At 32.1% G+C, this 14,243-nt stretch overlaps 1 protein-coding gene across 1 annotated transcript; it reads left to right on the forward strand.

The window, feature by feature from the left end:
- The first annotated feature begins 8,198 nt into the window (after positions 1-8,198).
- Positions 8,199-13,978, forward strand: LOC105804408 (cationic amino acid transporter 2, vacuolar). The gene is made up of 14 exons (XM_012637008.2): positions 8,199-8,670; positions 9,272-9,473; positions 9,631-9,715; positions 9,881-10,021; positions 10,135-10,253; positions 10,333-10,429; positions 10,512-10,684; positions 10,778-10,844; positions 11,158-11,316; positions 11,988-12,258; positions 12,566-12,674; positions 13,151-13,263; positions 13,366-13,441; positions 13,548-13,978. Exons 1-14 carry the CDS (start codon positions 8,511-8,513, stop codon positions 13,702-13,704), a joined length of 1,929 nt encoding a protein of 642 aa, XP_012492462.1. The 5' UTR covers positions 8,199-8,510; the 3' UTR covers positions 13,705-13,978.
- The last annotated feature ends 265 nt before the right edge of the window (positions 13,979-14,243 follow it).

Here is a 14,243-nt window from a genome sequence, read left to right on the forward strand (position 1 = left end):
TTATTATTAAATATAATTTAATAAAATATATAATTTAATAAAATTCTTAATATTAAATATTTTATATGAATTTACTAAAATCAAAATATATTATACTATAAAATATAATTTAAAATATTTATTATTAAATATAATTTAATAAAATTCTTAATATTAAATATTCTTATATGAATTTACTAAAATCATAATATATAATACTATAAAATATAATTTAAAATAATTATTATTAAATATAATTTAATAAAACATATAATTTAATAAAATTAAATATAATTATTCTTATATGAATTTACTAAAATCACAATATATAATACTATAAAAATAATATATATAATCTACTTTATTATTTTTAAACGCAATACATATTTCATGTGCTAAAATATCATTAGTGAAACAAATAATTTAATTATTCTACAATAAAAAAATTAGCAGTAATAAATAACTTGAGAATTATATTTTGCATAAACATAATATTCATATATTACCAAAAGGTTACATGAAATTCATGAAATTCTATGTCATAATCCATATGTTATACAGTTTTACAACATCAAAAAGTTAGAACATTGTAATGACATACCATCCCAAATATTACAAACAGAAAAAGTTACGAAAATATCATCAACAGAACCATGATTTTTAATGGTCAGCAAGAAATCTTCTGACCCATTCCAACCGCACATCAGAAGGTAAACTAAAGAAAACGAGCATTTAAGTTGAATGATCTGGAATTTTGCTCAATGCTCGATAGCGCTCATCCACAGTTAAACCTTCTATTTCACATAAGGTTGGATATAAATTTGTAGCTTTTTCTTGGATGGTCTGAAATTCTTCTGACTTTTGTTGAACTACCACATCAGAGGCAATACTCCTACTGATTTGTTCGTCAATAGCCCGCATGTTTTCCGCCAATAAGGTGGCAGCATCATGAAATGAAGAAGAAATATGATCACTTGCATCAAAATTCTTTTTTTTCTTCTTTGAAGATGTGGAGCCCCCTTGGTTTCTATCTGGTTGCGGTTTCGTAGCAGAAACATCCATGTCATCCAAAGAGACATCAGCTTCACAGTCATAGAATTCGTTTCTTTCTTCGTTAATATCTGTAGCAGGTACATCCTCAACATTTATTTCTTCAATAACATCAGCGGCTGTTTGAGCATCTTTCCCAGTCGCTCGATCTCTTGCATAGATGGCAGTAAGTTGGTCGTAGTAAGGGAAACTACGATGTCTGAATTGACCGACTTTTTTATGACTCTATAAAAATGAGGAAATCATATTAGTTATAAGTTTGGTAAAAATAAGATAATAAAGACTTGAAATAATTCTTACATTTAAATAAGAGTTCCAAACCGCATCTTCAGCAACAACGAGCTGCCTATGCTCATCCCAACCAAAACCGCTATTGTTTTGGCCATTAAGCATGTCATACATGATTGACCAATCCCTTTTTAGTAACCTAATCCTCGATTCAATATTAGGTCTAGCCTTCAATATTGCATTGGGTAAAGCCTTTTCTAACAATTTTTCCAACTCGTTTAAATAACCGGCTTTGAACCCTGTATCAGTATTAAAGGTTCCAACATTGTGCAAGTCCATCATACAGGAAACCAATGCTGCATCTTCTTCTGGAACCCATTTCCTTTTGGTTCCTCGAGAAGTTTGGGAAGAAACATTTGATTCTGAAACACCTGACATAATTATCTTAAGGAAAAAAAAACAAATTAAATTAAGTTTAATATCATAAACCAAAAGGTGAACACTTTATAAAATTAAAATTAAGTTCAATATCATGGATCAAAAGCTCAACACTTTATAAAATTATAACACATGATGAATGAAAAGAAATTAAATTATAATTCAACAAGTTTAGTACAATGCAAAAAACAATTCAAACACCACCAAAGTTTCAAAAACTAGATAGATAAAATAACATAAACAAATTAACTCAAACTCATTTTGTCCCTAAACCTAACTAATTTCTAGATGTTTGCCATTCATCGAACATTTGGTTGGCTAGTTCCATCCTCCAAGTAGCCCATGCATCCAATGGATGAATATTTACGATATTTGGCTCATTGTCATCTACCACATTACTAGGTAATCCTTCTCCCGCCTCCGCTTCCATAGGATCAATACTCATATGGGTTCGAATAAAATTATTGAGCAAACAACATGCAATAATGATTCTATTATGCACCCTTACAGGATAGAATGATGGACTCCTAAGTATTCCCCATCTAAGTTTTAATAACCCAAAGCATCTTTCAATAACAATACGTGCTGAGGCATGTTTCATATTAAAAAATTCTTGCGGAGTACTTGGCTGATAACCCTGACGCCACTCATTCAAATGATATCGTTGTCCTCTAAAAGGTGAAAGAAATCCCTCACAATTTGTGTATCCAGCATCAACTAGATAGTAACAACCTATAAAAAAAACTTTTTTTAAAATGATTAATTCTCGAAAAAAAGTTTGATCTTAATGAATAATTCAAAGTCCTCTAACTATCCACTTTACCATGAGGAACTTTTAGTCCATGTCTTCTACTAATGGCATCTCGAAGAACTCATCCATCAGCAACAGAACCTTCCCAACCAGGAAGAACATAAACAAATTACATATCAGGTGTACAAACACCTAGCATATTTGTTGCTATGTCACCTTTTCGCGTCCGATATCTAGGTTTATCAACTGTTGGAACCCTAATCTTGATGTGGGTTCCATCAAGAGCGCCTAAACAATTCTATATCACATGATATAAAACCTTGAGTTAGGATACTAAATTTAAATCTAAATCAACTAAATTATGTACAAGCTATATATAAAACTCAGTCCAATACCTTAAACCATTTCCACCTTGTGTCTGAAGAATTAGTTGTAATTGGCTCTGCCTTTTTAAATAACACATATTGTAAGCATATGACAACATTTAAAACACTATGAAATGATCTGCTAACAGTTTCCTTAGACCTATTAGAGTGATGCTTGATAACTCGATTTTTTAGGTGATCGGAAATGATATGTAAAAACATTGCCACTTGCTTATCAACAAGCATGTTCCTTGACGACTTCAATCCCCCTAACGTTTGTAACATCTCACATAGTTTAAAAAAGGCAATTCTATTCATCCTAACTTGTTCAATACAAGTTTTGTCACTAGCATATACAAGCCTTTTCACATAATCTCGTTTTGCATAAAAATCTAAAATATAGGACCTAATCCTTGGTCTATAAGTATGTAGGCTAAGGCTGGCACCCAATGTAAGTAAGAACCAACTCGCAATTCTACAGATTTGCAACCATATTGTCAATGCAATACCAATTCTTTTACGCCTCACACTTTGTGCAATTAAAGGCAGACGAGTCATTACTGCAAGATATTAAAATTAGAACACACCATCAAAGAATTGAAGTTGCAATAACACACTATCAAAGAAAAATGAACAATACAAATTTAGAATCTTTACGAAGCAAAATATAGAACTTAAAATTATCTTTGCAACTTGAAATTCATTTCTTTATCAATCACCCAAAAATAAAGAAAGAAAAGAAAAGAAAAGGCATTTTGCATAAATTTGTAAGGTGAACAAATTTTGAAAATAGTCTAGAGCAATTTGCATAAATTCTTCGTCTTCAAAATTAAAATTGGTAGGTATATGTATAATTGAGCTAAAATTAATTGTTGGTATATGTATAATTGAGCTAAAATTAAAATTTCATCTATATATTGAATTAAAAATAAATTTATATTTATACTATTGCACCAAAAAAAATTTTGAGATCACATTCTACATCAAATTAAAATTTAATGTAATTTTAGATTTATTTCAAATTTTGTTGTTTCCTATTTATTATTAATATTCATTACAGTTAATTAAAACAATATTTTGTTAATTAAAACTGAAGACTTTGTAATTATTAAACGGTATTTAATAATTAAATTATAAATTTAATTATTTTCATTTCAAATTTTGTTGTTTCCATATTTATTATTAATATTCATTGCGCTTAATTAAAACAATATTTTGTTAATTAAAACTGAAGACTTTGTAATTATTAAACGATATTTAATAATTAAATATATAATTTAATTATTTTAATTAAATATATAATTTAATTATTTTTATGAATTTAATTATTTTTATTTTAACCAATGCTGCATTATTTAAAAATTGAATAATTAAAAATAAAAATATCTAAACTGTACTTGAATTACAAAAATAAACAAATGCATTATTTAGTAAATTGAAAAACAAATGCATAAAACCAATCCATAACAATTAAATTAAATCTTGAATAATAATTGAAAAATAATAGTTAAAATAAAATATAAAAAAAAAACTATTTTGCACTAACCATTACAATAGTCACTCAAAATAGTCACTCAAAACTGATTTGCACTAACTATTACAACCACCTAAAGAAATAATTGAACAAGAAATGAAACAAACAAGCTAGTCAAGACAGTAGTTGCGCATTTTCTCAGTAGAAATCAACTCTTAAAACTTGATCAATCACAATTAATCATCTGCTAACAGTTTGACTTTCATGCTTATCAAACAATTTACTACTGTTTACTAGTGTAGATATATAGCAATATGACTATTCTCGATTAAAACAGTATCCTAACTTGTTTGAGAAATTCAATTATCCTTAAAAAACAACACATTAATCATCAAAAAACAATATGACTTTCATGCTTATCAAACTAGCTCAAGGAAGTCATTTGGGAGACTAATAAGGATGATCTTAATTGACCTATGCTATCATTTTCTCAAGCATGCCATAGTCAAACACTTTACAAAGTTATTAGTTTAAGAGCTGTGAATTGTAATCTTAATCAACCTCATGTTCTGCATGGCATAGAAAAAGGAACTGCATAGCAAAAGTAATCCATATATCTTTACATACAAGAGGTATCTGCGTGTGTGCACACGCACATACATATTTAACATTATAAAGAAAACAATATAGCTCATGATGAATAAATAAAAAACAGGGCAAGTTCCATATTCATTAGGTGCAATGTGAGCAGATTCATGATATAAAAAACAGAACAAGGTGAACAGATTCAGTAGGCGTAATGGACCACAAAACATAACTAAATTTTTGGGTTTCAAGGTTAGATAGCACTGGTAGCCACTATTGGTTTTAGCTGTACCGTCCATCGCCGCTAAAGAACTCAATAGAAATGTTAACAAATTTCACATCAGGGACCGCAGACGCTAATAATAGTATAAAAGAAAATAGTGTCGATAGCATTCCACTATGTTTGTAAACCGATACCATTTAAAAAATTGGATCAAAGAGAGTAACAAGCAATAGGATAAAAAACGGAAAATCAAATATAGTAGAGTGAGTGCAGAGGCAGAGAGTAGATAACATTAACCGAGCCCTAACTCAAAATCTGATGACTAAGTTTCAAAATTTACCTTAATTAACATTATGCTATTTGGTTTGATCTGTCGGAAGCTTGAAGACAGAGACTGGAGGAGGAGGAGAATTGGGCAAGACTGAGCTAGAGTTGTTGTGAGAAGCTTGATTTCAGGAATTTTAGGAGAGACTTTAGGAAATATAATTTTACTACTTCTATGAATCTATACCCATGTAAATCGTCGATGTGTTTTCTTCGAAATAAGCAGGACTAATTTCAAAATGCATGAATAAACCCCTCCCAATTTTTTTCATCCAATTAAATCTCTAAACTAAAAGAAATTGACTAAATAAGCATTTTGACCGATATTGACTGTGAAAAAAATACAATAACAACAATAACAGAGATAATCCATGAACACAAACGGAAAACATCAACTCATCTATATATTGAAATCACAAGCCATTCGGAAACATCAACGTAATACAGAAAACAAATGCATAAAACCAAAACATGAACTCCATGTTAACATTAGGAAATTTCAAGAAATGCAAATAAACAACTCATCTATATATTGAAATCACAAGCCATTCGGAAAACAATAGAATCAGTCAAACATGCAATACAATAAACAAGTATAGAACCACATTGAAAAACTTTTCATCTGTTCAATCGAACATGCAATAGAAACAGTCAAAGAAAAGCCTAATGGAAATCATAAGAAAAGAATCAATATTTAGGAGAACAAAATCAAATTTTGCCGATTTGAGCCAAAGGAAAACTAACCTGTAAAATAAAGCGGGGAAGAGTGCGAGTTGCTAAAAGAGTGATGGTAACGACCTGTCAGGCTGCTGTAGAGTTAGGAGTAGAAAGAAAAGGGGAATCGATTTTAAGGAAAGAGTGAAAATACCTCTGGAAATCGGTTTTTCGTTCTTGATAAAATGAAGAAAATAAAAGAAACGAACGAGAAGAACCGATGGCAGAACCGATGGAAGGGAAAAGAAATTACCCCTGGAAGGGGTTTGGAGAATCGGAAGCTTGATGAGGACAGAAAATGGAATAGAAAAGATGAAATGCGGGCGAAATCCCTAATTGGCGCTGAGGGGGTGTAATGGCTATTACGGGAAATGGAGGTAATAGGGGCGGAGCCGATTCGGGCTGTAATAACATTAAAGCCAACCAAACGCCTGTTTGGTTGTGGGTTCGCGAAATAGGGGGAATGCATGCCTATTCCCCCAACCAAATGCCCCCTGAAAGTTAATATCACGTTTTATCTAACTCCGTCCATGGATTTTGATTTTTCTGTCTTTCTTTTTTAAACATTCTAAAATTATATATAAACTTTTTGTACATTTAAATCTATTATTTTTCTATGCTTTTAATTTGCTACTAAAAATTATGAAACATACAATTTATATAAAAATAATATTATACTTGTCAAAAAAAAAAGTTAAGCCATACAAATTAATACAACACATTTTCTCCTTGACTCTGTCTATGTATCTTGATTTTTTTCTTAATTGGTAGGCTCATTCTCTAGATAATTTATATAAAAAAATGAAATTATGTTCTAAAAAGTTTTAATTTTTAAAGAAGATATAATATATAAGTATTTTAAATTAAAAGATGTATAGTTTTCTAAAATGCTATTTTTAAAAATTAATAAAATTGTATCCATTTTATAATTTAATTTCTTTTATTGAGATAGGCTAGTGATATGAACTTACAAAATATTAGATTTAATAATGCGAATTCATAGTAAATGCATGTGAAAAATTCTATTTAATATATATATATATATATAACGGTGGAGCTAGAAAATTATTTTTGGGAGGATAGAATTAAATTTTATCTTTTATGATGGTAAAATACAATTTCACTATTTTAATAGTCTATATCTTTATAATTTTTAAAAAATTAAATCAAATTTTTATTATTTTTGAAGGAGCCAAAGTGTAATTTTATTATTATTAATTTAAAATTTTATAAATTATAAAAAATTTCTATTTTAAGTGGGTCGGAGCCCTGCCAGGCCCTTAACTTTGCCACTATATATATATATATATATTTAAAGTTTAAAATAAAGATAATATCTTTCCTATAAAAAAAGATAATACTTTACGAATTTGAAAATTTATTTTCAAAATTATATAGAGAAGACAATTATCTAATCTAATCTAATCTAATATTTATTTTATTTAAGCACATGTTTACTTTTTTGACGCAATGCTAGAACTATCTAGAACCCTCCTCAAACAATAAATACTTTTGTATTTTTTACATTTATATTACCTTAAAATAAAAGAATTTGTTATAACTCCACCAAAATTCATTATTTGATAAATTTTAAAAGAAGACATCTTTAATATAAGATTTAATAAATTATTGTTATTTATTTAAAGGATAACAATTTATTTGGTCTCCAACTTTACAAAAAATTATTTTATCTTTCTATTTAAAATTTCATCTCTTTTAGCTCATTTGTTAACTTTGTTAATATAACATACGATAGATTTCCATAACAAGATTGAATTAATTTTCCTATATATAAAATTTTAAAATTATTAAAAAATTTTAAAAATATTAAATTATTATTAAATAATTATAAAAATATTTTTAAATTTTTAAAATATTAATTAATTGCTACAGTTGAACTTCTACGTGGATGCCACGTCAATAAAATAATAAAAATAAATAAATAACGTGGTATAGTAGTATTTTATTATCCTAAGAAAATCATTCTCGGGTAGCCCGATTATTGTTGGTTCCTAATCAATGGGCAACGGGCTGTTTCATTACTCTTTAAAAACTTTAAGTTTCATCATTTCTTAGAAGCACCACCAAGTAAAAGCTTGAACAGAGAGAAAAAAAGTTTTTTCTCTCTTCTAAAACCGGCCTCTCTTGTTTCCCTTTCATCAACAATAAATAAGAAAATTCAAAGGTTTCTTTGAACCAAATTTATATATTGAAAGGGTTCAGGGGGCTGATATTAATGTTAATAGTTTTTTTTTCTAGCTTTCTAGTAATTTATTGTTCATAAATTTGTTTTTTTTTCAAAAGCCAGGTTTGTGAAATACTATTAATTAAACAGTTTATATTTGGGGGAAATTTGATAAAGTTGGTTGGAAATTCTTCATGGGTGTTTTGGTTGATTCCCAAAAGGAAGGGTTTGGATCTTCATGGGGTGGTTTAAAGAGTTTGGTAAGAAGAAAACAAGTAGATTCTGCTCATTCCAAGCGTTCTGGTCATCATCAGTTGGCTAAAGAGTTGACAGTTCCACATCTCATAGCAATTGGTATTATTTCATGTTTTATACTTCTTTTGGGGTAGTCTTTTGCCCTGGGGGGAAAGGGGAGGGAGAATTCAATATTGTTTTTAGTGGGGGGTGGGGGATCTGATCCTGAACTTTTTTTATGTGGTGTGTGTGTGTTTTATTTTTATTATCGGCTGTGTTGCTTAGCTGTTTTTTGGGGAAAATTATGATGGCCTTTTTTGTATTTTTGCTTTTCTTTTTTAAACTTCATAGCAGTCTGAACATTCGATTATCTGATCTATTTTTAGTTATATTCTTTTTGGGAGAAATTTTGATGCGGATTTTATGTTTTTAGTTGTTTTATATTAAATTTTCAGGGTTCTATTTTTATTTTTGTATGATGGGTTCGGATCGTTATTCACAGTTTTGTTGTTAATTACCATTTTTTTAAAACTTATTTCCTCATATTGATTTGGGACTATTCTTGTTTTCGAGTTATGTGTGGTTTGATTTTATTTCTTCTAGCTGGGAGGGTTGCCTTGTTTTAGTTCTTTTTACTTTTAAGATTATGTTGTTTTTACCGGCTTTTATTTTTATATATACAATAGATAGCTTATTGTGAATTTTGGTGCTTTGTGATTAGGTGTTGGATCAACAATTGGAGCTGGAGTTTATATTCTTGTTGGAACAGTTGCGAGAGAGCATTCAGGGCCAGCTCTTGCCATTTCCTTTCTAATAGCTGGAATTGCTGCTGCACTCTCTGCTTTTTGCTATGCCGAGCTTGCTAGTCGTTGCCCGTCTGCTGGCAGTGCCTATCATTATTCATACATTTGTGTTGGTGAAGGGTAAATTGCAATTTGAAAAGTTGATATTAGGATTTAACTTTAGAAGTTAAATGTTCCTTTGTTAGAAGGGGAAAAACAGTGGCTTTATTGGTACAATCTTGTTTCTCGTGGATTTATCAGTTTCCAGCCTCTGATACAAGCAAATGTCATTTTGCAGTGTTGCCTGGTTGATTGGTTGGGCTCTGATACTGGAGTATACAATTGGTGGTGCAGCTGTTGCTCGTGGCATTTCACCTAATCTGGTTTGTGAATTTACTTGGTAGAACTTTTTTGACTTTTTTCCCGTTTGGCTGGGTTTGTTGGGTCGGGGATTGGAGTCGAGGTACTTGAGGTTTTTGTATGTGGGAGCTGCATTATATTATTTTCTATTTATATTTCATTAATTATCTTTTGATATTTGCATCTAGGCTTTGCTTTTTGGGGGTGAAGATAGCCTACCTATTTTTCTATCTCGTCAATATATTCCTGGGCTTGATGTTGTGGTAGATCCATGTGCCGCAATTCTAGTTTTCATTGTGACAGGGCTCTTGTGTGTGGGAATCAAGGAGGTGCTGTCGATCTCCTATCGTTTTCCATTTCCATCTCCTTTTCCTTTTTTGGTGTGTGCGTGATGACCACTTTGATACCTTAAATTTAAAACCTCTATGCTCCTCTGATGCAGAGTACATTTGCACAAGGAATCGTCACCACTGCAAATGTATGTGCCATGATCTTTGTTATAGTGGCGGGAGGTTATCTGGGTTACAACACTGGATGGGCTGGATACAAACTTCCTACTGGGTAACTGGCATTTCATGCTTTATTTCCTTGCTGATATGATAGTGTTCAAAATTTGTTATTTAATGTTTTTATCCCATAGGTATTTTCCCTTTGGGGTGGATGGAATGCTTGCTGGGTCTGCGACAGTCTTCTTTGCATATATCGGATTTGATTCGGTTGCCAGTACTGCCGAGGAGGTATATGGTTTCTTATAGTAGTTTACTCCATATTGAAGTTGTCTTCCTAGTGATCTGAAATATTTGAAATCATGTATTGTAGGTGAAGAATCCCCAACGGGATTTGCCTTTGGGTATTGCAACAGCCCTCTCCATTTGTTGTGGATTGTACATGCTGGTCTCTATAGTGATTGTTGGTCTGGTCCCCTATTATGCAATGGATCCTGACACTCCCATCTCATCTGCTTTTGCTAGCCATGGGATGCAATGGGCAGCGTGAGTATTCATGGTGCATTCAAAGTGTTTATTTATTTGTCTTTTATTTTCTCAAGCCTTTTTACATGGGGAACCTTCATGTTCTGATTTCAGTTACATAATAACCATTGGAGCGGTTACTGCTCTTTGTTCAACATTAATGGGCTCACTTCTCCCTCAGGTATGAAACAAGTTTTATTGGTACCAGTACAACCATGTAAGATTTAATTACACTTGAGATCCCTTTCAATTAGTATAGCATTTTGGATTCGATAAGGATTTCTTACTACTAATAAACTTGATAGCCAGATATGTTAAATGTAATGGTATGTCTAAACTAAATATTCAATGCTATGTCGTCTACACTTCTACTTACCTGCTTAGGGTCCTAATCTATAATTAATAAATTGCTAGCACTTAAATCCTACATGATTGATCTTAGATCTTAATTTTTTCTATTTTATGTTATTTGATTAATTAATTGTGTGTTTCAGCCTCGAATTCTTTTGGCAATGGCTAGAGATGGTTTGCTGCCATCCTTTTTTTCAGAAGTTAATAAAAGCAGCCAAGTTCCTATCAAGAGCACATTGGCAACTGGTCTAGTTGCTGCTACCTTGTCATTCTTCATGGATGTTTCACAGTTGGCAGGGATGGTAAGTAGGCATTTCTTGCAATTGGGTTAAGATTTCCCCCCTATTTGGATTTTATGGTCTGGATCACATTATTATTGTCTAAATTTAAACATTGATATAAGCATGCAGCTGTGTGTTTGCAATGCTTGCATTACTTGATATTGAGTGCATTTTGTTAATATGGTGACTCATTCTTAGTTAATTGAATGTTTGTTGTTCTGGCTCTTCATTGTTCTTGAAGTGCATGAGTCTGACACTTATTTGGACATTGTGAACTCCAAGGACCCTTCAAGTACATTGGACAACCTAGAAAAGACCAAACATTCATGCATTTGACACTCACATCTGAGTTCGCATAACATAGCATTTAAAAAAGGGGAACTTTTACCATATAACGATGCATCTCTAATTGTTGCTGTAAGTTGTTTGATCATTTACAGTTTGCAATACATCGTTAATAGGCTGATTACTGACCTAGTTTCTTTTGAGTTTTGATTCCATGCAAAGAAGGCTGCGTTTTGTTTTGTTACGTTGTTTTATAGTTTACAGACAAGGCCTTTGCTTTATCACAAAGATTAATGTCACATGATTTCCATGAATCAAGCTCCTCCTGCTTAAGTTTCAATTTTATCAAGAGCCCCTTGGATGCTTATGCCAACACAGAACTCCTAAAAGTTGCCTTTCCTTTGCAGGTCAGCGTGGGTACACTTCTTGCATTTACTATGGTAGCTATTTCCGTGCTGATACTTCGATATGTCCCACCTGATGAGGTGCCATTTCCATCATCACTTCAGGAGTCTATTGATTCTGTCACATTAAGATATTCTCAGAGGATTAGTGGGAAAAACCCTGAGACAAACCCTGAGACAAGTACCTTTGTAGACAGTTCTCAGCCTTTGCTCGGCAATAAAAATGTAGCAGTTGATTGCCTCGTTATTGAAAAACAAGAAGCTCAGGCTTATTGTACGTTCCTTGCTCTCTGACATGTTTTGTTATAGATATCGTGTTAAGTTCATTTCAGCAATCTGTACAAAATGTCTAGGTTGATCACTAGCTTCTGCAAGCACTGTGCTTGAAATGCTTTCTCCTTGCTTTTAGAAGAGCAGGAAATGATTATTTGTAATTTTATAGAATATTTTGGAACTTCAGTTGAAACCCGTGGGTGGTGACTGTCCTGTAATATCTGTAGCTTTCATTTGTTGCGTGAAGTTTTTCGTGAACTGGCATTTCTTGAAGTTTTGATTCTCTCGCTCTCTAATGATAATTGCAGGGACCCTCACTGAACAGAACAGGCGAAAAATTGCTGGTTGGACCATAATGTTATTATGTGTAGGGGCATTTGGCCTTACCTTTGCAGCTTCAAATGTGTGGATTCCAAGGTAGGCTGGTCATGTCTGTGTTGTTGGAACTACTTTTATTATTTTCAGGATGAAATCAAGGCAAATTTATTAGTATTACTCTTAACCATTATTAAGCTTTTTCATTCAATGTCGCAAGTTTGTGAAGGTGGTTTAGAACTTTCCCAATGTATTGACAATAATCATGCAAAAGAAAAGATGAAAAAGTGGAGATAGAGAGGAAATTTACCGTGCTCTGGTGTTATTCATTGATACGGATCAAGGGAATTGAAACCCAGTTTTCCAATACTTGGCTGGAGGACATGTATTATGTTCAGTATTTGTTGATACAGGATGATAGAAAAATAGGCCCAGATGAACATATTAGTGGTTTGTGACATATAGCTGAAGAATATTCAATTTATTTTATTATCTTCCCATTGAATCTTATCTTCTCAAATTGTTTCATTATCTAATTTCTTCTTTGGGCTTTGATGGTTGTTGGTATCTTCCTCTAGTCTTATTCGGTTAACGTGTTGCGGAGTTGGTGGTGTTCTTCTTCTGTCTGGTTTGATTGTGCTCACCTGTATAGATCAAGATGATGCAAGGCATAATTTCGGCCATACTGGAGGTATGCTTTCAGCACTCTTATTTCATAGATGCTTGCCATTCCCGTACTCATTATATTAATGGTTTAATCAATTTATGAGGCAATATTTGATATTATTTTCAGGTTTCATATGCCCTTTTGTTCCACTTTTACCAATTGTCTGCATTCTCATCAATGTCTACCTGCTCATCAATTTGGGGTAAGTGTCAAAATAAGTATAATTCTTCTTTATTTTCCGAGTCTTTGGATGCTACTGAAATTGTTCTTTCAGGAATTCTCATCTTTATGTTCTTTGCAATCATCAGGGCTGCAACATGGGCTAGGGTATCGGTGTGGCTTTTGATAGGGGTGGTTGTATATGTGTTCTATGGTCGATCCCACAGCTCTTTGCTGGATGCAGTCTATGTGCCTGCAGCTCATGTGGATGAAATTTATCGATCCTCGGGTGACTCATTGGCTTAATTCCACCATGAATGCAGGAAACAATGTGGAATATGTGTCGGAACCAATGGTTGTTGGTCTTTGGTATTTGCAGACGAATCTCAACGTTGAATGTTTGTAATTTTTAGTTATTTTTATATATCCTATTTTCCCCAATTTGTTTGTATTTGTAAGCTGTTGTGGCAGCCATGGCAGATGTGACCTTAAATGACACCCTAGCTTGTATATAGCATATATGTATCCTGAGGTTGGAAAAACTCATTCAAAAATGTAAATTAAATATGGATTTTCGTCTCTTCTCTCTCTCTCAAGAAGTAAAGGGATGAAATTTTAGCCTTTGAAGTAATGAATCACATAAATGATAATGAAGTAATAAAAGAAAAGAACCATTAGTCTTAGCCAGCTTGTGCTGGAAGGGGGGAAGAGAATGCAGGCGGGGGCTAGGAATTGGTGGTTTTTTCTTTTATTGTTAGCAGCACGTACAAGTATCTCTATGGATATGGATTAGGATTAGGATTTACCGATAATTTTAGTAGATTAAATTACGAGTTCAGTCAGAT

The sequence above is a fragment of the Gossypium raimondii genome, chromosome 11, assembly GCF_025698545.1.
Source record: "Gossypium raimondii isolate GPD5lz chromosome 11, ASM2569854v1, whole genome shotgun sequence".
Lineage (NCBI taxonomy): Eukaryota > Viridiplantae > Streptophyta > Magnoliopsida > Malvales > Malvaceae > Gossypium > Gossypium raimondii.